Below are 26,058 nucleotides of genomic sequence, written 5' to 3' on the forward strand. Positions count from 1 at the left end.
CGAGACCTGTGCTTTTCCAGCAACTTCTATTTATGTTTCTGATTTCCAGCAACTGCAGTTTTTTCTACTTGAGTAGTAGTTTCAGGACTAGCCAGAGCTAAAACCTTTGCCTCAGTTGTAATTTAATAGTCTATCAATGCTTGTCATTCTCTTTTCTCCATCCCTCTCCTCAACCACAGACAAATTGTTGGCATACTAAAGGGTACAGATCATTAAGCAAGAAAAGCTACAATCTCTCACTTCATGCTAAATGGTATAATTAACGTCCATGGGAAAATTAACATTGCATATGATGTAAAAAGCAAAAAGAGGTTGCATTTAAAATGCCATTTTTTAAAAAACAAAAAGCAACATGAATCTATTTATTGTATTGTCTATCCTTAAAAAGGTTCCCCATGGAAATAGAAGAGCAGGTTATCGTCCTGGAGAGAATAGGATAAATGGCCCAAGCCACTTTGGAAGAAATGAATATAGGAATCGGTACCGGAATGGACCAAAAAATTACTCTGACATTCGATACAACCCACAATCTTCAGCCCGTGGTTTTAACACTGATAAGAGCCAAACCTCCAACACTCGATACAAGCCACAACCTGCACCCTGTGATTCTGCCACTGATGGGAGTCAAATATGTTCTACAGCTTCTAATGATACAGCTGTATCTTCTGACCCCAGCCAGTCATCTTTACCTCCTGTTCCTGCCAATGCCCTGTCTCAACGTAGGCCAAAATCAAGTGGAAACAAAACCTCTGTGAACTGCTGAAAGCTTCTGACGTCCAGCAACATGCCAGCTTCACGGCTAGATATGATAAAACACAATGGGTTTACATTGACCTTGTCTGTGCCACCAGTGATTTGCCTTGCAATTGTTTCCTCTGTTTTCAGATCAACCTTTTTCATATTTTCACAAGTTCTTGAATTGATAGTGTCAATAATTGTTATTCTGTCCTGGAAGAGGGACCACCACTTGGCTATACTTTAGAATGTTATTTAAGCACTGTTGCCTGGTTTGTCATGATTAAATCAGTTAATTTTACTTTGAACACAACAGTTTCAAGAAATCACTATACATCTCAAACTGTTAGGAAATAAAGTGCCTTGTACCTATAGTGTTCATTATAAACCCTTAAATATTGCACACACGCTTAAAACTCAAAAGGACCAAAGACCTTCAAACTTTGCTGTTATCGTTGTGCTCGAGATCACCATCAAATTGTAAACGAGTACAATGGTGACCCTTAATTTTCTTTCTAATTAAAGTTATGTATTTGGATGAAACTGTTTTTAGCAGCGAACTGCCTGTAACCTGCATTTTGTGCAGATGATATGCTGACAGGATGCCAGATAACTTTTCCCATTCATTCAGGCTATATTCACAAAATAATTATAGCACAGTAGTGAAGTGGCTTTCTTTTATACTGATGCAGTAGTTATAGTTTGAATTCAGAGACACGGCCTGGCTGATAGGAAATGCAGATTTGCCGGAGGAAATAGTCTCTACTTCCTTTTGAAGTCATCCGGCAAACTTAGTGTCAGTGGGAACCTGAAATCATTTTGGACCTAATGTTAAAATTTGTAGTGTGAATACAGAAGAATTGATCCAAAGTTTTAGTGGTACCTTTGCTGAACTAGCTTCTGTCTGTTACACCAAACGTTCTTTCTATATTTTTCCCTGAATATAAATTCACCTAAGTCTGAACAGTGAATCGACTTTCAGTTCTGCATGTCTGAGGTGATTCCCTTTTAAAATAGGTTTTAGATGTCAAGGTGGAAGGAATGTAGAGAGGTGCCACTAAATGTAGATGATGCACCCTTTAGAAAATATTTTGCAAGTCTCACTACACCCATGATCTCTCTCATTCCACGTTCGAGAAACAAACTACAAATGACTTCATACAGGTTTCAACCAGTATTGCTACCAGTAAACTAATAAAAGCATAAAGTGGGAAATATCTGTCAGAGAATTTGTATATGTTCCTTTGGCAAATTAGTCAGTTTTGATCTGTAAGTTTTATTTTCTGTCCTGTTAAAATTACTAAATAACAAATAGGCAAAATTCCTAACTTGATTACTTTGCTAACTGCATTTTAACAGTGAATGATTAGAAATATGTCCATTGTATGCCTATAATGACACTAATTGAGTGAGAGGTGAGGCACTCAGAACAGCAGAGTATTTTTAAACAAAAATAGCACCTATGTTAAACTACATTATCTTTCAAAATGGAGTCAAGTGTAACTTTGTTTCCATGTGCTGGTAAACACTGACTTGTAAGAACTGACAGCATATGGTACAAATTAATGTTTCAGAATTTACTATTTTATTCCCACTTCCTTTGAGTTTTGTGCTAGCATTCAGATCTACTGAATCAACAAACAAATGAAATTAATTTAAGTTTCAACTGTTCACAGTCTGCTCAATAGATTGAAATCCACAAATTGTGTAGTTACAGTAAATGGTTATTGTTATTAACCCCTACACACTTGATGTTGAGATAAGGGATCATGTCACAGATTCATTGAGCATATTCTGGTAGTTCAGCAGTGACGTGCTGGATACCCAAACTAATTATTGAAAGTTAGGTTACCATGCAGACAGCAGACTGTTTTTCAATATAGTTGATTATTATTTACATGACTGAATCTTCCGCTCTATGGTATGGTGATACATTATGGCTACATCTCAGGCAGTAGAATTGCTGTTCCCTCTTAATGCAAGTCTTCTCCTGACATATGTCATGTGTTTAAAACTTAGTTGATGAATAAAGCAGTATTCTAAACTAATCCTTGTTGTAATAGCTGTGACTTTTCCATCAATAAAACAAAAATGCTATCATAATGGAGTGTTATCACTGGGATAATGACAGTTCTATATTACTTTCCATCGTGCATGAACTTAAACTACATAGGGTAATTCATTGCATTAGCAAGACAGTAACTTTAAATTTTGAATTTGATTTAAACCCCTGGGTGATACCTATTTTAGTGAGTTGTCTTGGTGGAGAAATTGAGCAAATTGGGCTTGTAATCGAGTTCCGAAGAATAAGAGATGATCTTAGAAACCTACAAAATCCTTAAAGAGGGCAAGTGCAGGCAAGAAGTTTCCCCTGGTTTGTGCGGGGTAGGGGTGCAATGCTGCTCAAGTCTGATGATTTATTACTTGTTGGGTAGAGAATGCCAAAGGTTCACCACTCAGGGGACTGTGTAAGTTCAGTCTTTGAGTATGTTTAAGGAAGCGATTGATTGATTTCTGATTACTAATGGTGTACAAGGTTATGAGGATGGGATAGGTAAAAAAGCATTGAAGTATTCAAATCAGCCATTGGCACAACGGGTTGAATGGCCTACTCTTGTTCCTAAAAGTACCACTAGATAGATCATTAAGCAGAAATTATTGCTTTTTGTTACAAATCCTATTGTAATAATTGTGGGTGACAAATTAACAGAAGTGGTCTGCAAGATGATGAACTTGTACAATGAGTGTTTCCCGGAATAAAGGTATCATAGTGTACTAAGGCACAGTTAAAAGATTTTCAGGCAAATTGTAGCAGTACTAAGTTAATACCATATAATTGTCCCTTTGCTCTTTAGAAGTATTCTCATTGATCATAGACTTGAATAGATGTATTTTAGTTTCAGGGCAGGGGCAAACTATACTCTGTGGGAGCTTTTGATATAGTGCTTATCCAGGGAAATGAGATTGAGGAAGGAAAGTATGACTTTCATGACTACAGGAAGTGTTTGAAAGGCACCTCATGGGATGAAGCACATGTGGAGGAGCACAGCAACATAAATGTACACAATGCAAATAACCTCCTGTCTCTTCATATTTGCTGACTTAGTGCAGTTTGTAGAGGACATTGATCCAAAGGAAGACCGTGTTGTTAACTTGTAGCAATTAAGAACTGAACTAGATGTAATGGTCTGTGGGTTAAGATAATTAAGTCTGCTTGTAGTTGGAATTGTTTAGTACCTACCAGGTGTGCAACTATGATTCAGAACAGAGATCACAGAGTAGAAGTGTTTTTCAAAAAAAAAGTCAAGCTTAGCTTACCTTCAGCTACTTCCTATTGTCCTCAATTAAAGGTCACTTTATCCTTCCCCTCGACTCCTGCAACCTCTGGAAAGCCTAGCATAGTCCCAGAGGTCAGATCTCTATTGCATGAATCCACCCCATCCCAAAGTTCCTGAAACTCAAATTCAGGAGGACTGAAACCATTCTGCTGCAAGATCTAGTCAGTCTCAATCAGATTAGTACTTTTAACTTTGGGAGTAGCACACAGTAGAGTGCATATGTTTAAATACATAATGCAGCTGAAAACGCAAAATGTCCTCTTCTTACATACTTGAAAAGAATTCAAAAGAAAGATTTTCCTAACTATGAAAAAGTTTAACCCTTTTTTAAAAACAAATAACTGAACACAAGAGTGTAACTTTTATCTCAGATTATAGAGAGTTAATATTCCATGGTTTAATTCCATTAAATAAGTCATTAGAAACTTAATTGTGACAACACATGAATAGATTTGTGAAAATGATAAAGAATATTCTAGTTGTAGTCATCTTCCAGGTGGTCATCCACAAAAGTGGAAATGTCAGGTTTGTGCTCTTTTCCCTCTGTCCATCAACGTATTTAGTTGGCCCATGCGAGGAAAAAGCAACACAGTCCATAGCATGTCTATTGACAGAAATGCATCAGTATCAGCAGATGACTCTGGTCCTGTGTTTGTTAATCGTTCTAAAATTAGATAAAACAGCTAACAGTCCAAAGATCAGGATGCTTACAGATCTCTGGCCATTGAATGATGCCTTGATTATTATTTTCACACACCATTTCCTGTTTCTTCAGAAACTAGAATCTGCCCCTTACTGCTGGTTCATCTTTGCAGCCTCAGCTCTGATCAGGGCAATCAGGTCTTGGTTAATTAGAAACACAAAGCGAAGGCCAGCAATCTACAAAAAAAAAGTGAAGAAAATAAAAAAGCTCAAATTCCATAAGTTTTCCATGCTAGAAATTCATTACTTTTAGGTTCAAAGCCTTGTCCATCTTTACAACTGGTTAAACTCTTCCCCAAAAACTATGCAATCGCATTTCTCCCAATTAACAAGAGCTTTATGGCATCTGTAAAATGATTACGATTCACCCTAATTCATCTCATTCAGAAATATTTTTAAATGGGTGCCACAGAAGAGAGATTGCAATTTATCTCACTCAATTGAAACCTTTCTGAAAATCCAAGTGAACGACCTCTACCACATGAGCCACACATACAAGTGAAAAATCTTGAATTTACATTGAGACTCAAATTGCACTTGCTGATTTTGTAATCACTGAAATTACAGCCCATACTTATCCCTTTAAAAAAAAGTTCAGTGATCTACACAATACAGTGAATATCTGACAAATACAAGAGAATTCACCTCATCTTGCACGCAACACTTACTTCAACAACAGAATTGTTGTTCAACTTCCATTTATTTCCGCTAAGTACTGGCCTGCCATCGATGTAGATGGGACGTCGGCCTTCATTAGCAACAAAAAAGTCTCCATTGTTCTTCAATTTTATTATACCTTGAAGACAAACAAAATTAATTTATTTTAAAAGCAAAAATCATCCCCAGCTGTTTGATTCCACATTACTACACAAAAGGCAATGAATCCAGCATTAATTTCAACAGGTCTGGTGCCATGCCTTTTTAAATAGCTACAGACTCTTATTTAGCTGCTACTTCACACTAGAACAGGGAAAGTCAAACAAAATCTGGTTACAAATCAAAGTATTAACCCACTTGGAAAAGAGGTAAAGTTTAAATTAAAAATAGGTACATTTGCATTTCTCAAAATTTTGCAAGCCTTATTTGGTTGCCTCTTTCAAAAGAGAATCACTTGTGGAGGGACACACAAAAGGAATCAGTCAGATTGTTCTGCCAAAATGCTAGCATAGGCACAATGGTATGAATGGCATCCCTCTGTGCTATAACATTTTATAACTGCATGAACATGCTGGTGTGCTCAGTAATTGCACAGTGTCATAGGTAACCTGAACCAGAGGACATATTTTCTGGATATTGAGCAGCAAACATTACTTTTGAAAAACGTATTCTATTGATCAGTGTAAAGCAGCAAGCAATTGGTTCAAAATTTAAGATCTCCCATTCCTCTCAAAGTGAAATGCACATGATTTTTTTTTTCTTGTGTTGTAAATGTATAATTGTTTCAATTCTAATATATACTGCATTCAAATGAAAGGAAAAAAATAACAGGCTGCTCAAAAGGTTGCTATTTGAAACGCTGTTCCCTCAATTCGTTGCATAATACGCAACTATGTCCAAGAGCTGACTTACTACACTTTAACGACATTTAGTCGCAATGCAGTACTGAAACTGATTTTGGTCCACTGGTGTGCGGTCCAGAGTGGCATAGCAACAGTGCCACATGTTGTAACCTGAAGCCAAAAAAATAGAGTTAGTAATACCAAAAAAATTTGCTCATCACTACCTTGCCTTCTGGAGATTTTCCATGCTGGTCCTTCTAGAGAGAGGTCAACATCAATCTGATTATCTTTTGTGGCTCTACCCAATGTTATCTTTTTTGGAGAGAAGAAGAAATAATAATACATTTGTTAAAATGGAGTATGATTATATTCAAACAGGGGACCATTTTGGACTGAGTGGGATCAAAATATCAAGTTACTTTTTTTTTTAAGTCCCTTAAAACCTCAGCATTTGTGACTTTGCTTTCACTACAGAATTTTTAAAACTGTGTTCACAACCCAGCAGAGTGGCAATGAATTAGTAACACAAGGGTGTCTGTTAAATTTCAGCATAACACTGACCTGAACTTGAATTCCACTGATCAGGTAATGAGCATAAAAGCTACACTTGTGCCTATGTTATTACAAGGTGCAAATTAAAGGTAATTCTAATATTGTATATTGATTTCTGCACAATTCCTCCATCTGCATTTCGTGATCTTTAATCCTGGACAATCATATGTTCAGGAAGTGCTATCAGTTGCAGCATCTCGAGTTCTGGGTTCAGGAGCTTGAGCAACAGTGGAATCACTGTGGCATGTCTGTGAAGTTGAGCATTTTTTGGATAACCACCAGGCTCAAGGGTGTTCAGACACAAAGGGAACAGATAACCACCAGGCAGTCAGTGTGGGGAGAATCACGTAATTTGCACTTCCAACCAACATTGTTCTTTGAAAACAAGTGAGAGAGATGGTTCATCTGGGGAATGCAAGTGAACTAAATCTATGGTTTTATGGGTGAAGCAATGATGACAGGAGATCAGACAAGTGTTTTTGTCACCACAGAAATGCATCCACATGGTATGCTGCCTCTGTGATACTAGGACCGTGACAGGCTGCACCTGAATAGATCTCAGAGCAACATCTTCTTGAATGATTGAGGAGGAATTAAAAATATTTGGCAGCAAATTATGGGATAATATTATCAAGGCGAAATAAAGTGTTCTTAGAATTAGAAGACACAGATAGCACTAACGCATGAAATAGCACAGCATTATTTGGAGTTGGGGAAAAAAAGTGTTATGAGGTTCAAATTAACTTGACTGTAAAGTGTGGCAAATAAGGTTGGTGAACTGTAGGTACAGATAGCCATGTGGGAACAAATCATTACACTGCAAGAATTATATAGAGCACATGTATTGTGGGGAGCTTGTACAAGACAGTAATAGTGTAAAGAGAAGACAAAGTATTTTGTGAAAAGCTTTCAGAAGAATTTTCAAAATCAACTGAGAGAAGATACTGCTTGCTCTTGCACATCTCTTTAATATCATCTATATTTTACCTACTAACAGGTTGCCTATCGGAGTATCTTAACTTTGATACATTGGGCACGATTTCAAAATTTTCAGATAACAAAACTTGCCAAAAAACTTCCAAGTATTGACCAATTATGATAAACTTCAACACAATTTTCACAAGATGACAGAAGAGGTAGACAAATGGCATGTTAAATTTAATGCAGAGAAGTGTGATAGCATTTATTTTGGTATGAAGAATTTGAAGAGAAAATATAAACAGTATAATTCTCAAGCAGATGCAGGAGCAGAGGTACCCGGAGGCATAGGTTCATGAATCATTGATACATGAATCAGTGAGGTTAAGAAAGTGTTAATAAAGCATTTAGGATTCTGCTATGTATAAATAGGTGCATTGAATACTGAAGAAGGAAGTTATGATAAATTTGTAAAATAAATTATTCAGCTGAACAAGAGTGCTGTGTCCTGTTTTAGGCCCCACACTTCAGAAAGGATGAGATGGCATGAGAGAGGGTGCAGAACAGATGCATGAGAATGGACCCAGGGTAAGGAACTTGTGTTAGTTGGATAGACCGGAAAAGCTGGGCTGATTCTCAAAGTAGAGTTGCTCTTGCAATGAGCTGACAAACAACAGGCCTAATGGTCTCCTATGCTGTAACCATTCTGAAAATTTATAATGGAGCTAAAATACAAATAGGCGGATGCAGTGTCTGTCTGACATGGATACCTCCATTGAATACTCCTGTTCAAAACTGAAACTCAACTCCTTAGGTTGCTAACTTACCTGCTGGAAATCTGCATTTCTCTTTCAAAAATAGTCTCAATATCCTAAAACCATTTATATATCAAAGAAAACATTGCTTTACCTCACGAGATCTCATTAAATATCGAACCATTCTGCCTCGTAAAACAGCAAGGGTCTGGTTATCAAAGTCTGGAGAGCTGATACCTTAAGGAAACAAGATTGGATCATTTTATAAATAAGGTTTTACTGGTAGGAATATTACCTTACAAAGACAATGAACAATTGTTAAATGTTCCTTATAAAACATGATCTCAAATAAAAGTTACAAAACTAATTTTTTTTAAAAACTGATTGTTTGAGAAGTTGAGAATCTCAGTTGAATTTTCAGCAAGGTGATGCATTTTGATGTCATTTACATCATACTGCTGCTTGTGAACAAAAACGTTGCCAATACTACTTTAAACAACTTTCAAAACATCAAAAAAAACTCAAAATTTCCCTATGACCCAATCAGTGATTTTAAAAACATGAAATAATTGCCATTCAGAGGAACCCAAAACCAATTCTTCCCAACAACTACACCACCTGTAGCCTACACATACAAACAAACCAAATTAAAGGAGGACTTCCAAACAGTCAGCTTGAACTTGTTCTGTACCAGACAGCCTCTAACATTGGTATATGTTTAAACTATAAACTGGATCTGAGGGCACATGATAACATTTTCAGCAACTTTACACTTGAAAAAAAATCCCACCAGTCCACCATATATAAAGCTGATTCAACTTTTTAAAGTTTTAGCAGTTGCACATAGAATTCCCCCCCAACCCCACAATGTTGTAGCAAAGACAAAATGAACCTCTGATAAAGTATGACAACTTGTTTTGAAAAAGAAAATTACCACAAAACATAATGAAAACACTCATTTTTGATAATAGGTAACATTTATGTTTGCAGAAAAAGTGGCCAATACCTGCTCATTTTACATAGAACACAGAAAAATACAGCGCAGTACAGGCCCTTTGGCCCTCGATGTTGCGCCGATCCAAGCCCACCTAACCTACACTAGCCCACTATCCTCCATATGCCTATCCAATGCCCGTTTAAATGCCCATAAAGAGGGAGTGTCCACCACTGCTACTGGCAGGACATTCCATGAACTCACGACTTGCTGAGTAAAGAATCTACCCCTAACATCTGTCCTATAGCTACTACCCCTTAATTTAAAGCTATGGCCCCTCGTAATAGCTGACTCCATACGTAGAAAAAGGTTCTCATTGTCAACCCTATCTAAACCCCTAATCATCTTGTACACCTCTATCAAGTCACCCCTAAACCTTCTTTTCTCCCATGAAAACCTCAAGTGCCTCAGCCTTTCCTCATACGATCTTCCTACCATCCCAGGCAACATCCTGGTAAACCTCCTCTGCACCCATTCCAGTGCCTCCACATTCGTCCTATAGTATGGCGACCAAAACTGCACACAATACTCCAGATGCAGCCACACCAGAGTGTTATACAACTGCAACATGACCTCAGGACTCCGGAACTCACTTCCTCTATCAATAAAAGCCAGTACGCCATATGCCTTCTTCATAGCACTATTTACCTGGGTGGCAACTTTCAGAGATCTGTGTACATGGACACCAAGATCCCTCTGCTCATCCACACGACCAAGTATCCGACTATTAGCCCAGTACCCCACCTTCTTGTTACTCTTACCAAAGTGAATCACTTCACACTTAGCGAGATTGAACTCCATTTGCCACCTTTCTGCCCAGCTCTGCAGCTTATCTATATCCCGCTGTAACATGCCACATCCTTCCTCACTGTCAACAACTCCACCGACTTTCGTATCATCTGCAAACTTACTCACCCAACCTTCTAGCCCCTCCTCCAGGTCATTTATAAAAATGACAAACAGCAATGGTCCCAAAACAGATCCTTGCTGAACACCGCTAGTAACTGCACTCCAAGATGAACCTCTAACATCAACTACTACCCTCTGTCTTCTTCCAGCCAGCCAATTCCTAATCCAAACCTCTAACGCACCCTCAATGCCATACCTCTGTATTTTTTGCAGTAGCCTACCATGGGGAACCTTCTCAAACGCTTTACTAAAATCCATATACACCACATCTACCTCTTTAGTCACCTTCTCAAAGAATTTAATAAGGTTTGTGAGGCACGACCTGCCCTTCACAAAACCATGCTGACTATCCTTGATCACATTATTCCTATCCAAATGTTCATAAATCCTATCCCTTACAATTCTCTCTAAGACTTTGCCCACAACAGAAGTGAGACTCACCGGCCTATAGTTACTAGGGTTATCCCTACTCCCCTTCTTGAACAAGGGAACCACATTTGCTATCCTCCAGTCTTCTGGCACTATTCCTGTAGACAACGAAGACATAAAAATCAAGGCCAATGGCTCTGCAATCTCCTCCCTTGCTTCCCAGAGAATCCTAGGATAAATGCCATCAGGCCCAGGGGACTTATCTATTTTCATCCTTTCCAGAATTTCCAACATCTCTTCCCTACATACCTCAAAACCATCCATTCTAATTAATTGTGACTCAATATTCACATCGGCAACAATGTCCTGTTCCTGAGTGAATACTGATGAAAAGTATTCATTCAGTGTCTCTCCAATCTCTTCAGCCTCCACGCACAACTTCCTACTACTATCCTTGACTGGACCTATTCCTACCCTAGTCATTCTTTTATTCCTGACATACCTATAGAAAGCCTTTGGGTTTTCCCTAATCCTACCAACCATGGACTTTTCATGTCCCCTCATTGCTGCTCTTAGCTCTCTCTTTAGATCCTTCCTGGCTACCTTATAACTCTCAATCGCCCCAATTGAACCTTCACACCTCATCTTTACATAGGCCGCCCTCTTCCCTTTCACAAGGGATTCCAATTCCCTATTAAACCACGGCTCCTCACATGACCCTTTCCTCCCTGCCTGACAGGTACATACTTATCAAGGACACTCCATAGCTGCTCCTTGAACAAGCTCCACATATCGATTGTGCCCTTCCCTTGAAGCCTACTTTTCCAAGCCACGCATCCTAAGTCATGCCTCACCTCATCATCATTTCCCTGCCCCCAGCTATAACTCTTGCCCTGCAGTGCACACTTATCCCTCCCCATCACTAGAGTAAATGTCACCGAATTGTGGTCACTGTCCCCAAAGTGCTCACCTACCTCCAATTCTTACACCTGGCCTGGTTCGTTACCCAGAACCAAATCCAGTATGGCCTCACCTCTTGTTGGCCTGTCTACATATTGTGTCAGGAAACCCTCCTGCACACATTGGACAAACACCGACCCATCTAACGTACTTGAGCTATAGCTTTCCCAGTCAATATCTGGAAAGTTAAAGTCCCCCATAACAACTACCCTATTACTTTCACTCTTCTCCTGAATCATCCTCGCAATCCTTTCTTCTACGTCTCTAGGATTATTAGGAGGCCTGTAGAAAACTCCTAACAGGGTGCCCTCACCTTTCCTATTTCTAACCTCAGCCCAAACTACCTCAGATGGCGAGTCTTCATCCATCGTCCTTTCCACTGCTATAATACTATCCTTGACAAGCAATGCCACACCTCCCCCTCTTTTACCCCCACCTCTGACCCTACTAAAACATTTAAACCCTGGAACCTGCAACAGCCAATCCTGTCCCTATTCTACCCATGTCTCCGTAATAGCCACAACATCGAACTCCCAAGTACCAACCCACGCTGCAACTTTACCTACCTTATTTCGTTTACTTCTCGCACTGAAGTATACACACTTCAAGCCACCTTCCTGTTTACAGGCACCCTCCTTCGAGATTGATGCCATGTTCCTAACCTCCCTACACTCCAGGTCCTGCACCTTAAAGCTACAGTCCAGGTTCCCATGCCCCTGCAGAGTTAGTTTAAATCCCCCCCAAAGAGCACTAGTAAACCTCCCCCCAAGGATACTGGTGCCCCTCAGGTTCAGGTGTAGACTATCCTGTGTATAGAGGTCCCACCTTCCCCAGAAAGAACCCCAGTTATTCAGAAACTGGAATCCCTCCCTCCTGCACCATCCCTGTAGCCACGCATTTAACTGCTCTCTCTCCCTATTCCTCGACTCTCTATCACGTGGCACGGGCAACAAACCAGAGACAACAACTCTGTTTGTTCTAACTCTGAGCTTCCAACCTAACTCCCTGAAAGCCTGCCTAACATCCTCATCCCTCTTCCTACCTATGTCGTTGGTGCCAACGTGGACCACGACCTGGGGCTGCTCTCCCTCCCCCTTAAGGACCCGGAAAACACGATCAGAGACGTCACGTACCCTTGCACCTGGGAGGCAACATACCAATCGTGAGTCTCTCTCACCCCCGCAAAACCGCCTATCTGTGCCCCGAACTGTCGAGTCCCCAATAACTATTGCTCTGCTCTTCTCCACCCTTCCCTTCTGAGCAACAGGGACAGGCTCCATGCCAGAGGCCTGAACCCCAGTGCTTATCCCTGGTAAGTCGTCCCCCCAACAAGTATCCAAAATGGTATACTTGTTCTCGAGGAGAACGACTGCAGGGGGTCCCTGCACTGGCTGCTTCCTCCCAGTCCCCCTCACTATCACCCATCTGTCTGCAACCTTTGGAGTTACTACTTCCCTAAAGCTGATCTATGACCTCCTCTGCCTCCCGAATGATCCTAAGTTCATCCAACTCCAGCTCCATTTTGGAAACCAATGTGAAAGAGGTTAAGGATATAGAAGGGTTGTGATGGACATTGGGACAGCAATGAAATCGTATTTCTGGACTCATCCCCCAAAGCAATTTTCAAAAGTATTACTCCCTTGTACACATACAGTATATTTTAAACACAGCCATGACTCATGGGCATTTTTCTGGATAAGGTGGTCACGTTTGAGTCCCTCTCCTATTTCTTATTGCACTATAGCCAAGTTATGTTACAGCTGTACCCGCCACTTTCTACAAATAACCAGTGAATCAAAAGAGCAAGTAAAGGGAACTCCAGCATTCTGCCATTCAATATCACAGCACCAAGACACTGTTGTCATGTACCACTCCTGGTGGGGCATTCTCAAACACATGATGCTGTAAAATAGTTCAAAGTCCCACCACAGAAAACCAAGTTACAGCGCATGATCACATCATAAAAATTCTACAAGTGAAATATCTAGACCAATCAGGTTAACTTCAGAGATGGGGAAGCTTCTAGAAACAATAATTCAGGATTGAATTAATAGTCACAAAGAAAAAAAGAGGATTGATTAGGAAAAGCCAGTATGGATTTCTTAAGGAAAAGAGTTGTGTTCAACTAACCTGCGAGTTTAGTGAAGGGGTAACAGAGTGTTGATGAGGGTGATGCTGTGGATGTCATATAAATGGACTTCCAAAAGGATTTCAATACAGTGGCACATAATAGACTTGTGAGAAAAGTTACAGGTCATGGAGTAAAAAGGGAAAGTAGCAGTACAAATACAATATTGGCTGAGTGATGGGAAACAGAAATGGTGCATGGATAGTTTTCAAGTTGGAAAATTTGTAGCAGAGCTCCCCTCTTGCTTTTCCTGATGTATACGTACACAGATAAATTATCAAGTCTTGGGAGCTACAGAGAACAATTTCAAAGTTTGCAGGCATAACACGATTAGAAGCATTGTAAACTGTAAAGAGGACAGTATAGAACTCCCAAAAGTGTAAAACTCAATAAGTGGCAAATGAAGTTCAATGCAGAGACAGTGAGGTGATAACACTTTGACAGGGAGAACATGGAGATGGTATGAAACAAAAGGATGTGAACTCATTGGAGAGTGCAGAAGAGATTTATAAGACTGGTTCCAGGGATGAGAAACTTCAGTGATGAGGATAATCTGGAGAACTTGGGACTGTTTACCCTGGAGAGAAGAAGGCTAAGAGAAGAATTGGTAGAGGTTTACAAAATCATGATGGATCTGGACAGAGTAAACGGTGAGAAGCCATTCCCACTCTTAGCAGGATCGAGAATCCGAGGGCATGGATTTAACGTGATTTGGAAAAACAGCAAATATAATTTCCAAAAGATCTTTTACAACAGTGGTTTGGGTCTGGAATATGTGCAAGTGTGGAGGAAGCAGGTTCAATCGAGGCATTCAAAAAGGTGTTAGATTATTTTTCTTTCTTTTTTCTTTCATGGGATATGGGGATCATTGGCTTGGCCAGCATTTTTGCCCATCCTAATTGCTGAGCTGTCAGAGAGGAATTAAGAGTCAACCACATTGCTGTGGGTCTGAAGGCAGATGTAGGCCAGTCCAGGTAAGGATGGCAAACTTCCTTCCCTAAAGGACGGTTATTTGAAACAAAATCATGTGCAAGATTAGGGGGAAAAGACAGGAGACTGGCATCAAGTCACTATACTCATTTTGAGAACTGATGCAGATATGATGGGCCAAATGGCCTCCTTTTGCAGAATAACAATTCCATTACCAAAAATCATAAATGATCCCAACATTGTCAATGTGATATTTTGATGCAGTTTTTAGTTCAGGCTGCAGTACCCACACTAAGGTTTAGTGCAAACTGTGATATGCCCAGGCAGGTGGTTCAACAATGCCAACAGGATCTGCTTAGTCACTGTTCGCTCCTTCACCTGTGACACTGTCCACAAGAACCTGCCATTTTGGAAGCTCCTGTTCCAACTGCCGAATCTCTCGTTTCTGACGCCGGTCTGCGAGAGTGAGCTCTGGAACAAAAACACAAAAAAAAATTAAAAGGTGTCAGAGCACCATGCCACAACACAGATTTTCTGGCAAAATTTAAACTTATTAATGTGGTTACTGCGAAATGGACATGTTGGACCGAAGGGTCTGTTTCCGTGCTGTATGACTCTACGATTCTATAACATTAATAAGCATTTTCATCAGCATGGAGTAAATCCTTCCCATTCTATGCTATAAGATCATCAAACAAGCAAATTATTAGATAAATCAAGTCATTCAGCCCCTCCATCCAATTCACACCGACACCACAGACTCCACTGCAGCTAACAATTTCAGAGCATTTGCTTCCTTGTCTGGAAGCCTATCCCATACAATAAAATCAGCATTAAAGAACTCCACAGGACCAGTTTGACAATTGACTCTTTAATACTTTCAATAACAAATGAACTCCATGAAAACCAAATAAACAAACACAAAAACATTAAAGCTCCCATAAGTATCTGATCCTTATTGTTAGATATCAATTATACAAGTTCAACTGACACCTATTAAGTTGAGTAAAAAATGAGGTCTGCAGATGCTGGAGATCACAGCTGCAAATGTGTTGCTGGTCAAAGCACAGCAGGCCAGGCAGCATCTCAAGAATAGAGAATTCGACGTTTCGAGCATAAGCCCTTCATCAGGAATAATGAAGTTGAAATGAGATGGTGTGAATTATATGGCATCCCTATCATTCAGAGCTGCATTTCAAACAAAAAGAGCAGCACAACGACAATCCCAGTCTCTTCTGTGAATATCTCCCCAGGACAAATGAATAATTGGACACGGCCACCTAAATATCTCAGAACATTCATAGCTGAACTCAAGGTTGAAATGAGTTGACAAGAAAATCCTGTGACAAGCACCAATCCCAAATCAGGGTGCAATAAAGACCTTCAACATACACTGACAGAGCAGGAACCATGACCTTGTTGGGGGCTCTCCTTTGAATTCATTTTATCAGCAAACATTTCATCACCACTAACGGTAATTAGCAACCTACCATGTTCCAGGACATCGTCTCTTGTTTCTCTGGAAAAGATTATTTAAAAAAAAAGTGTTACCCAATGTTCTATTGCAGCCCAGACTAGCCCCAACCCCACCAACAATCCACAACCAGATCCATGTCCCTGTCCAGAAGGTCCCAACTCATGGACATCCATGGGCTCTTGTGAGCCGCCAGTACCTTCCCTCAACTTGTTTGTACTCGTGTGTAGCCCAACAAGGAGGAGGAGCCCATGTGGCTGTTTTCACAGGTGGTGGGAGGATCTAGAAATGATCTGATGCAATTGATAAAATCTCCCCATTCAGAAGCAGATTCTTCCATGTTTGTCTAGTTTAGATCAATTTAGCCTTCAAAAGAAAACAGTAGCCAATTCAGGTTAAACGCAGTCTGGGATATCGTGCCATCACTTACATAAAGCTGAATTTGCACTAAATAAATTTGGTAGAATTAGAACGTTATGTGATGTGGGTATTACTGGCTGGGCTAGCATTTCTTACCCATACCTAATTGCCCCAGAGATGGTGGTGAACTATATTCTTGAACCACTGCAGTCCTTAGGGGTAGGTAGACCCACTGCACTGTTAGGGTGAGAGTTCCAGAACTTTGATCCAGTGACAGTGAAAGAACAGTGACATATATCTAAGTCAGGAATGTGTCCGGCTTAGGGGGAATCTTGCAGAGGGTGGTGTTTCCATGTGTTTACTGATCTTGTCCTTCTAGACAGTAGAGGTCATAGGTTTGGAACGTTCTATCCCCATTGCCAATAAAGAAACATTGAGAATAGGAGGAGTAGGCCATTCGGCCCTTCAAGCCTGCTCCACCATTCAGTATGATCATGGCTGATCATCCAACTCAGTCCCCTGTTCCTGCTTTCTCCCCCATACCATTTGATTCCTTCAGTCCCAAGAAATGGTAACGTCCTAGGGAATGTTGCTGAACAAAGAGACCTTGGAGTGCAGGTTCATAGCTCCTTGAAAGTGGAGTCGCAGGTAGATAGGATAGTGAAGATGGTGTTTGGTATACTTTCCTTTATTGGTCAGAGTATTGAGTACAGGAGTTGGGAGGTCATGTTGCAGCTGTACAGGACATTGGTTAGGCCACTTTTGGAATATTGCGTGCAATTCTGGTTTCCTTCTTATCGGAAAGATGTTGTGAAACTTGAAAGGGTTCAGAAAAGTTTTACAAGGATGTTGCCAGAGTTGGAGGATTTGAACTGTAAAGGAAGAGGTTGAATAGGCTGAGGCTGTTTTCCCTGGAGCGTCGGAGGCTGAGGGGGTGACCTTATAGAGGTTTATAAAATCATGAGGGGCATAGATCGGATAAATAGACAAAGTCTTTCCCCTGGGGTGGGTGAGTCCAGAATTAGAAGGCTTATGCTTAGGGGGAGAGAGAAAAGATATAAAAGCGACCTAAGAGGCTAGATTAGGTTGGAATATCCGGTTACCATGGACGAGTTAGACCGAAGGGTTGTGCTTCCGTGCAGTACATTTCTATGACTCTAAATATATCTAATTCCTTCTTGAAAACATTCAATGTTTTGCCCTCAACCACTTTCTGTGGCAGAAAATGCTGGGTGAAGATATTTCTCCTCATCTCAGTCCTAAATGGCCTATCCTATATCCTTAGATTGTGATCCCTGGTTCTGGACTCCTTGGTCAATGGGAACATCCTCCCTGCATTTACTATGTCCAGTCCTGTTAGAATTTTATAAGTTTCTATGAAACCCCCTCACATTCTTTTAAACCCCAGGCCTAACCAAGCCAGTCTCAACATATCAGGCCAACATATCATTTGCTTTCTTCACTACCTCTTGTACCTATACAATTACTTTCAGTGACTGGTGTACAAGGTCTCATTGCACCTCTCCCTTTCCCAATCTGTCACCATTCAGATAATAATCTGCCTTCCTGTTTTTGCTACCAAAGTGGATAACCTCATGTTTATCCTTATTATACTGCAAGTGCCGTGCAATTGCCCACACTCAACTTATCCAAATCACACTGTAGCATTTCTGCAGCCTCCTCACAGTTCATCCTCCTATCCAGCTTTGTGTCATCTGCAAACTTGGAGATATTATATTTAAATCCATCACCTAAATCATGAATATATATTGTGAATAGTTGGGTTCCAAACACCGATCCCTGCGGTACCCCACCAATCACTGTCTGCCACTGGGAAAAAGGCCCGTTTATTCCTACTCTTTGTTTCCTGTCTGACACACAATTCTCTATCTGTCAGTAAACAATATCTCCAATCCCATGTACTTTAATTTTACATTGATCTCTAATCAAAAGCCTTCTGAAAATCCAAGTAAACCACATCCACTGGCTTCCCCCCCCTTACATCCTCAAAATATTCCAGTAGATTTGTCATACACAACTTCCCTCTTGTCATGCTGACTCTGTCTGATCCTATCATTGTACTAAATCTTTTAGAATGGATCCTAGCACTTTCCTTATTCCCGATGTCAGGTTAAGCAGTCTATAATTCCCTGTTTTTGCTCTCCTCCTATTTCAAATACGAAGCTTATATTAGTTACCATCCAATCCATAGGAAAGCTTCCAGAGACTCAAGAATATTGAAAGTTGCCCACCAATACATCCACAATTTCTAGGGCCACTTCTTGAAGTACTCTGGGACAAAAACTATTGAGCCCTGGGGATTTATCGGTCTCTAATCCCACCAGTTTCCCCAGCACCATTTCCTTACTAATACTGATTACCTTCAGTTTCTCTCTCTCACTAGACCCTGTGCTACCCAACATTTTTGGGACGTTACTTGTCTCATCCTTTGCAGTTAACTGGTCTTCCATCTCTTTGTTTCCCATTATAAAACTTACCGTTTCTGACATTTGCCTTCACTAAGTTTTTTCTCTTCACATACCAATTGAAACTTTTGCAATCAGTTTGTATGCTCCCTGCAAGCTTACATTGAGGCAATCAATCTCTGTGTCCCCTTAGCTGAAATCTAAACTGCTTCCCATTCTCGGGTTTGCTGGTTTTCTCCAATTTGTATGTCCCTTCTTTAGATCCAACACCATCACGAATTTGCCTTGTTAGCCATGCTCAGACCATCTTTCCCATTTCATTTTTGTGCCAGACAGGAATAGATAATTTTTGTAATTTCTCGATGCATTGCCTAACCACTGCCATCCTTTTAAGTAACATTCTCCAACTTATCAGACCATTGCAGTTTCCTTTATTTATAATCAGGACCCTAGTCTCAGAATCAACTAAGTCATTCACCATCTTAATGAAGAATAGAACGGTCACATATAGTGATGTTCCCTCTAACCTAGGAAAATAAATGAAAACTTAAAAAGAAAAGCATTCATGTAACTAAGATTCACCAGTTTAAACATGCTTTTTTATGTCATGTTGTTCCTAATTACTCCATATCAAGCTGCTACACACCCAATAAACAAAAACAGTTCGATTGACGTCTGAATTCAAACCCAGGTTCCGGAAGTACAAGGTGAATATCACACCTGTTATTTTACTACTTCAGAAATAAAAGATCACTTTGACACAAATATAAAGAGGTGGAGAGAGAATTACATTCATTTCCCAATGTGAACAAAACTTTTAACTCTTACTTGAGTTTGCTGTCATCAATCATGTCTTCCGCATCAGAAAAATTCAGAACTTGATCTCCCTTCGGTAACGGTTGGACTAGCAAGTAAGTGAAGAACCAATAAGGAAAACGAAGTAAAATCACCACAGCACATGAAATCGAGAGCAGAAAAGCTCACTTATATAAAGCCTTTAGCATAACAACATCCAAAAATGTTTCATAAAGGCAAACCCAGATTCTAAAGAATACAGATGTATAGTGAATGATTGAAATAATGTTCAGAAACAGAGATTTGAAGCATGGGAGAGGTGGAATATTGTTTCGATAAGCATTCTTATAACCTTCTTTAACCAAACAGACCAGAACATGTTGTAATTAGGATGCGGCTTCCTACTTTGTTGTATCATTACAAAATGATAAAATGTAATCTTTCTCCCTACGAAAGAGACAGACTCTCACTCAGCAACAGATGCTGGACACTTACTGGTACTTCATGCAATGTATTATTCAGATGTACCTCATGCCTGCCAACATTTCCCAAAGTGAATTTGGCCAACAAACATCAGCAGTTTTTTTTTTCTTTAAAACTAAGTGGGAGGACATCGCTAAAGTCAAATGTTAGTGAACCTCTGTCCAGCCTGGGTGGAGAAACTCACACCTTCAGAAAAATATATTGGCTTTGATCAGTACAATGTAGTTTACAAGTTGATATCTGGACTTCAAGAGTTATGAGGAGAAGTCATACAAATAAGGCCTGTTTACACTAGAGTTTAGAAGGTTAAGAGGTGATCTGATCAAAGTGTTCAAGATATTAACAGGAAATGGCAGGGTGAATAAAGACAAACCATTTCCACTAGTTGAGGATTCTAGAACAATGGGGAGGGGGCATAGTCTGAAAATTAGGGCCAGACCTTTTAGGAGAGATGTTAGGAAGCATTGCTAAACACAAAGGATGGTAAAGGTTCTCTTCCAAAAATGGCAGTGGATCCTGGATCTGTTGTTATTTTTAAATCTCACATAGATAATGTTTTGTTAAGCAAAGGTATTAAGGGATGTGGGTGAAAGGCCATATGAAGTTAGGGCATAGATCAGCCATGATCTCATTGAACAGTGGGACAGGCTCAAGGGACTTAATAGCCTACTCCTAAGTTCCTAATATTTTAACATTTAGCAGATGTCAAATTAATAAGTCGACACTTCATGTCCACCTTGCATGATGATAGGTGCCTGCATCTTCCACAGCCACTTGTACCACCCCAACCTCGAACATATGAGCACCAAAAACAAACGTGGCCCTCACCAGCACATTCAGAGGTTGAAGAAACTTCCTAGGGTATGGGGAAAGCATCGGATGAATGTCTACTCTCTGCTCATCAGCCACAAAGCCAGCATGCTTTTACCTGTTTGATCTTCTAAGAGATAGTATTGTTTCATCAGCTGCCAATGAACCTGCAGAGATTTAGCAGTGCGAGACTGATAGAAAACATTTGGATGTTTGTTCAATAACTCCTGAAAGGTGTCCAATGTGGGTTGACTGGTCTATGGAGAGAACAGAAAAAAAGTAAACAATAGCAGGTGGTTCTGTCAGCCTTGCTCTGTTAGAAGGTTGAGATATCCAAGCAAAGACATGTAAAACCTCCCTCTCCCAAATTGAAAAGAATGTGCTCAATTTAGTTAGGGACCAGCTACGATGAAATTCCAAATCCAAGTGAACTTAAATTGAGTACAGTCAGATAGGTTTGGATCGGTCAGTTTAAGAAAGCTAACATTATCGCTTATTGGAAGGGCTATTGTATATGAAAGTACAAAAGTCATGCTTCAGTTATACAGGACACTGGCGAGACCAGGGTCTGGAATAATGTGCACAGTGTTGGTCGCCTTATTTAAGAAGGATGAAAATGCGCTGGAAACAGTTCAGAAATGGTTTACTAAACTAATATGTGGAACAAGTGGGTTTTGTCTTACAAGGAAAGGCTGGACATACTAGGCTTGTATTCACTGGAGATTTTTTTTTAAAAAGTGACTTGATTGAAATATACAAGACCCTGAGGAGTCTTGACAGAATGTATGTGGAAACATTGTTTCCTCGTGTCATTATCTCGATCTAAGGATCACTGTTTGCAAATTTGGGGTGGCACATTTAAGACAGAGTTAGGGAGAATTTTTTTCTCAGAGGCTCTGGAATCTTTGGAACTCTTCTCCCCTAGCAGAGTCACTGAATTGTTGAGGCAGAGATAGATAGATTCTTGATAATCAAGGGGGTAAAAGCTTTTTAGAGATATACAGGAACACTAAATACTCAGATCAGCCATGACCTCACTGAATGGCGGAGCAGGCTCAAGCACTGAGTGACCTACTCCTGCTCTTAATTTCCTTGCTTGTATGATTTTGTTAAAAATGTTTTATTATACATTTACTGATATTAGAAGGTCACATTAAAATATTTTATCAATGGATACATTTTCTTCCCTCTTTTAAAGACATCTAAGATTTGCTGGAGAAAACCGCTACCAAGTATGAGCAGCTCTCCAGTGCTATACTCCGATGGCCATTCTCCATGGCTGTCTGACTAGAGACAATGCTACCAGGTTCTTTGAACATTAAGAGCATCATAACTTTAACCTCATTCAATACTTTCCCATAAGAATGTTACAAAAGCAATCAGGAACACGAACCCTGGAAGACTTTGCCCCTATTATGGGGCACTATTCCAACAGTTGCCATGTTGAACTGAGAGATGGAATTTAATCAGGATCCTTCAAGACATTTGGGACTCTGTTCATTGTGTGCATTATTCTGTATAAAATATAATCCACTTCAAGTCTTTGGCTGCAATCAATTTGATCCTCAAAATAATAAATTGCTTTTAACCACCTGCGCTCTTCCCCACACCTTGCCACCATGCCAATGTCCAGTTCTAAAAGGAAAGATAATTTATACTGTGTTTTAACCCTGTGGAAAATTCTGCATTCATTACCGATCCAATCTTTGCCAACTGTTGCTCCTCTGCCTTGCTATAAAGAGCTTTGGCCTGAATTGCTGCAATTGCTTCAGGGTGAAGCTGTCTCATCGCTTGACAAGCCAATCTGAAAGAACAAACAGCCATTAACAGATTCAGGTTCACATGAGCTTTCAAGGTTGATTTACACAAGATACAAACAGGGAGGAAAAAGTTATGAAACAGTTGTGAATCCAGAAACTCTTGACAGTGAGCAAAACTTTGAGCAATTTGCTTACATCTAAACTGTACAATCATGTTTCAAATTACTGGTCCATTCACTCGACAACGGATCGTCTTCCACAGCTGCAATGATTTTGAATTCACAAACTGTTTCACATACACAAAGTGAAAAACATTCTATTTCTTAGCACGAATGTACACATTGATAAGTAGAACATTCAGATTCATTAGAAAGAAAAACAGAGCAGATGTAATGGATTATTATTAGTCTTAAATGCAGCTCAGCAGCTTTTCATTTTGTAGTCACTTACTTCGATATAACAGGGTCATACAACAGCGCATACCACCGCTCCCGGATCTCCCGTAATGTGAAACGACAACTGAACTTCACTCCAAGGTGCACTGCAGTCAAGTCATTTGTCTGTAGTTCAAAAATACAACATCAGCCCACAGAAAGAATGGAAACATTCACAGTAAATTTTAATATACAGATGCCCACTGGTGGGCAAGATGCTAATATTATTGGTTATTAAATAAAACATGCTCTAAACAGCAGCATAGAATGATCCAGCAAGTTTTCAGCTGCAGAACATTACCATTCCAGCTGCACAAGGCAGCTACCATCACACACAGGTTCTTCTCCACACTCTTTCACTCTCTCCAACCTCTCCACCCCTCCGACAATCTTTATCCCTTCTTTCCAAAACTGTGCTGGGACACAGCCAAAGAGGGGAACTAACAGTCCAGAACCTCACCCCAAATAGTTGCTCACTGTGTACAGCCCAAGTCATGTTAGCACTATTCAAATGTATCCCAGCAGAGACAGATTCTCTCCTCAACCATCTCACACGCGCATCTTCCAGCAGAGATCAGGCATCACTGAGCAAAAATAGGCAACTGGATCTTCTCCTTATCACAAGCAATAAATTATTTTTTTTAAATAAAAAGTGATTCAAGACTGAGTCAGTACGTTGTAAGAAGGAGAAAGAAGGTTTAATTCCAATTTATATCATATGCATTACCCACAATCTACAATTTCCATGAAATTACCACACTTTAATACATGGACATAACAAAATATACTTTCTGTTTAAACACATTTCAATCCACTCACTGCAGAAAATCCTGAACTAAACAGAAAGCATACAGTGCACAACTGAATCAGGCCCAGAGATTACGCACAGATTAGGAATATCAGTCACACTTTCACAACACTACAAATTATTACACACTTTAGGTCACGTACAAAGTGGCTCATGTTCATTCCTGTGTTCTGATCCATTTGAAATTTTGTAAAAGATTATTTTTGGTATAAAGGTTGAGTTTTCCTCTTAATTCACTACTTTTTTTTAACTAATGTACATTCCCTATCTGACTCCGTCTCTCATCACTTTGTTATTGCACTATAGCGCTTCCTAGCGACAAGAATCAGGTACTACAAATGAGTGGAGTGGTTGAAAGCCATGGGCTGAAATACCAAAGAATACTTTCTGCTTTTCTGGATCCAGTTTGCCTCCATATATACACAAAGATCTATCAATAAAATTGTGGTTTATTAAGAAGTTTATTATGCACAATAAGTGAAGATAAAATAAACTAAACTAAACTACTTACTTATAAACATACATTTTAAGATTTTGAATCACGATAAAAAATAATCTTATTAATCCCAACAACATCCCACTATTGTATGCAAAAACCAGACAGAATGGCCTCCTCTATCCCACACAGATTTGATTCAGCTGTGAACTGAGCCTAGACGTTTTCAGTTTCACGTAACCCCTCCAAGGCTTTAACCAAACACTTCAAGTTTAAAAGTTCCAAACTAAACTCCTTACACTGAGGTAACCTACTTTTAACAATTCTAAACTATCTTCTCTCTTTCTCAGGAGCAACTGCTTTACACATTCAGTTTCCGCTCAGAGCCCTGCAGAACTGTTCCAAACTGAAACATAAAGCTGCTTTCCAAGTATTAGGTGTTTCCCCTTTGCTCAAAACAGAATTTTGCTTCTGAAAGCTTAATGCACTATATTGTAAACTCTCCCAACATAATCAAATCCCAATAAGCCTCCAAAAAGCACATTCTCAGACTGATTTTTAAAAGACATCACTATGGCTACAAGAATACTTACAAGTTAATCATTAAACCCCTTCAGACACAGAAAACCCATATGCCATGAACTCAAAATTCAAAAATCCAAAACCTCCAAATAAATGATATTAAAATGCAGCAAACTTTGTTTTAACCTGCACCTTATGAACAAGCACTCTCAATAAACTGGCACACGTTATATATACCTCAAATACCAGGTGTTTACTTTGTTATTGCAATCCCTGCAATGTCCAAGTAGTCTGCTGAGGGTGACAAGTGAGAAGGCTCTCTTCTGATAAGTTTTATTCAAGGAAAATTTGCATTACTATTTAAGTGATTAATGCTGTAAATAAAGTGATCTGTATACTCCCTGCAAGACGTTTCTATTACTATGTTTTTACATTGTTCATGTGGACGCCTTGATCAAACGGAATATTTCACCAAACGGCACACTCCTAGTCCCATAGATGCCGGTTAATAAAAAGTTTGCCATATGTATAAATCATACACGGTACTCCCCAATCACATTATCACAAGACCTTAAAAGCAAATTACTTTTTAGACTAGTATGCCGGCCCAGCAAATCACTTCTGCAGATTAGAAGGCAACTTAGCAACAGGCCTGGAGCTGAAAAGGGTTTGGAAAAAAATACACACAAATGCACTTAAATTGGAAGCCATCATCTCAGAAACCAGCTCAAGTAGCATGAGCAGAAAGGGGAGACAGTGTAGAAAAAAATTAAACATGGGATAAAGTAAAGATGAGATAAAATTAAAGTTTACTTCCAGGTTTCAAATGACTTAAATGATAGAACTTAAGTAGATCGGAGAGAGTATACGCTTCCCATGAGGGGAGATTTTCCTTTCCATTCTCACGATCCACAGCATTTTGCTTGTGTTTTGAGATTAATTAGGTCCTGATTACATTCAG

The 26,058-nt window shown here is 39.7% G+C and overlaps 2 protein-coding genes across 7 annotated transcripts in view; one reads left to right on the forward strand and one right to left on the reverse strand.

Annotated features, from left to right (window-relative positions):
- Nucleotides 1-2,805, forward strand: part of LOC132805851 (spermatogenesis-associated serine-rich protein 2-like) — a 142,371-nt gene extending 139,566 nt beyond the window's left edge. For all 4 annotated transcript variants that reach the window (XM_060821162.1, XM_060821161.1, XM_060821160.1 and 1 more), the window contains exon 13: nucleotides 389-2,805. In XM_060821162.1, coding sequence (XP_060677145.1) covers nucleotides 389-763 — 375 coding nt within the window. In that variant the 3' untranslated portion in view covers nucleotides 764-2,805. The remainder of the gene's footprint in view (nucleotides 1-388) is intronic.
- Nucleotides 2,806-4,419: 1,614 nt separating this feature from the next.
- Nucleotides 4,420-26,058, reverse strand: part of mcrs1 (microspherule protein 1) — a 33,330-nt gene continuing 11,691 nt past the window's right edge. The window contains exons 6-15 of one of the 3 annotated variants that reach the window (XM_060821166.1): nucleotides 23,348-23,457; nucleotides 22,833-22,941; nucleotides 21,256-21,394; nucleotides 19,878-19,953; nucleotides 16,280-16,308; nucleotides 15,168-15,260; nucleotides 8,654-8,736; nucleotides 6,499-6,586; nucleotides 5,444-5,571; nucleotides 4,420-4,952 (exon numbers count right to left, since the gene is read on the reverse strand). In XM_060821166.1, coding sequence (XP_060677149.1) covers nucleotides 4,866-4,952; nucleotides 5,444-5,571; nucleotides 6,499-6,586; nucleotides 8,654-8,736; nucleotides 15,168-15,260; nucleotides 16,280-16,308; nucleotides 19,878-19,953; nucleotides 21,256-21,394; nucleotides 22,833-22,941; nucleotides 23,348-23,457 — 942 coding nt within the window. In that variant the 3' untranslated portion in view covers nucleotides 4,420-4,865. The remainder of the gene's footprint in view (nucleotides 4,953-5,443; nucleotides 5,572-6,498; nucleotides 6,587-8,653; nucleotides 8,737-15,167; nucleotides 15,261-16,279; nucleotides 16,309-19,877; nucleotides 19,954-21,255; nucleotides 21,395-22,832; nucleotides 22,942-23,347; nucleotides 23,458-26,058) is intronic. The other 2 variants (XM_060821165.1, XM_060821167.1) reach the window with 2 other exon arrangements.

Source organism: Hemiscyllium ocellatum, chromosome X (genome assembly GCF_020745735.1).
Source record: "Hemiscyllium ocellatum isolate sHemOce1 chromosome X, sHemOce1.pat.X.cur, whole genome shotgun sequence".
Lineage (NCBI taxonomy): Eukaryota > Metazoa > Chordata > Chondrichthyes > Orectolobiformes > Hemiscylliidae > Hemiscyllium > Hemiscyllium ocellatum.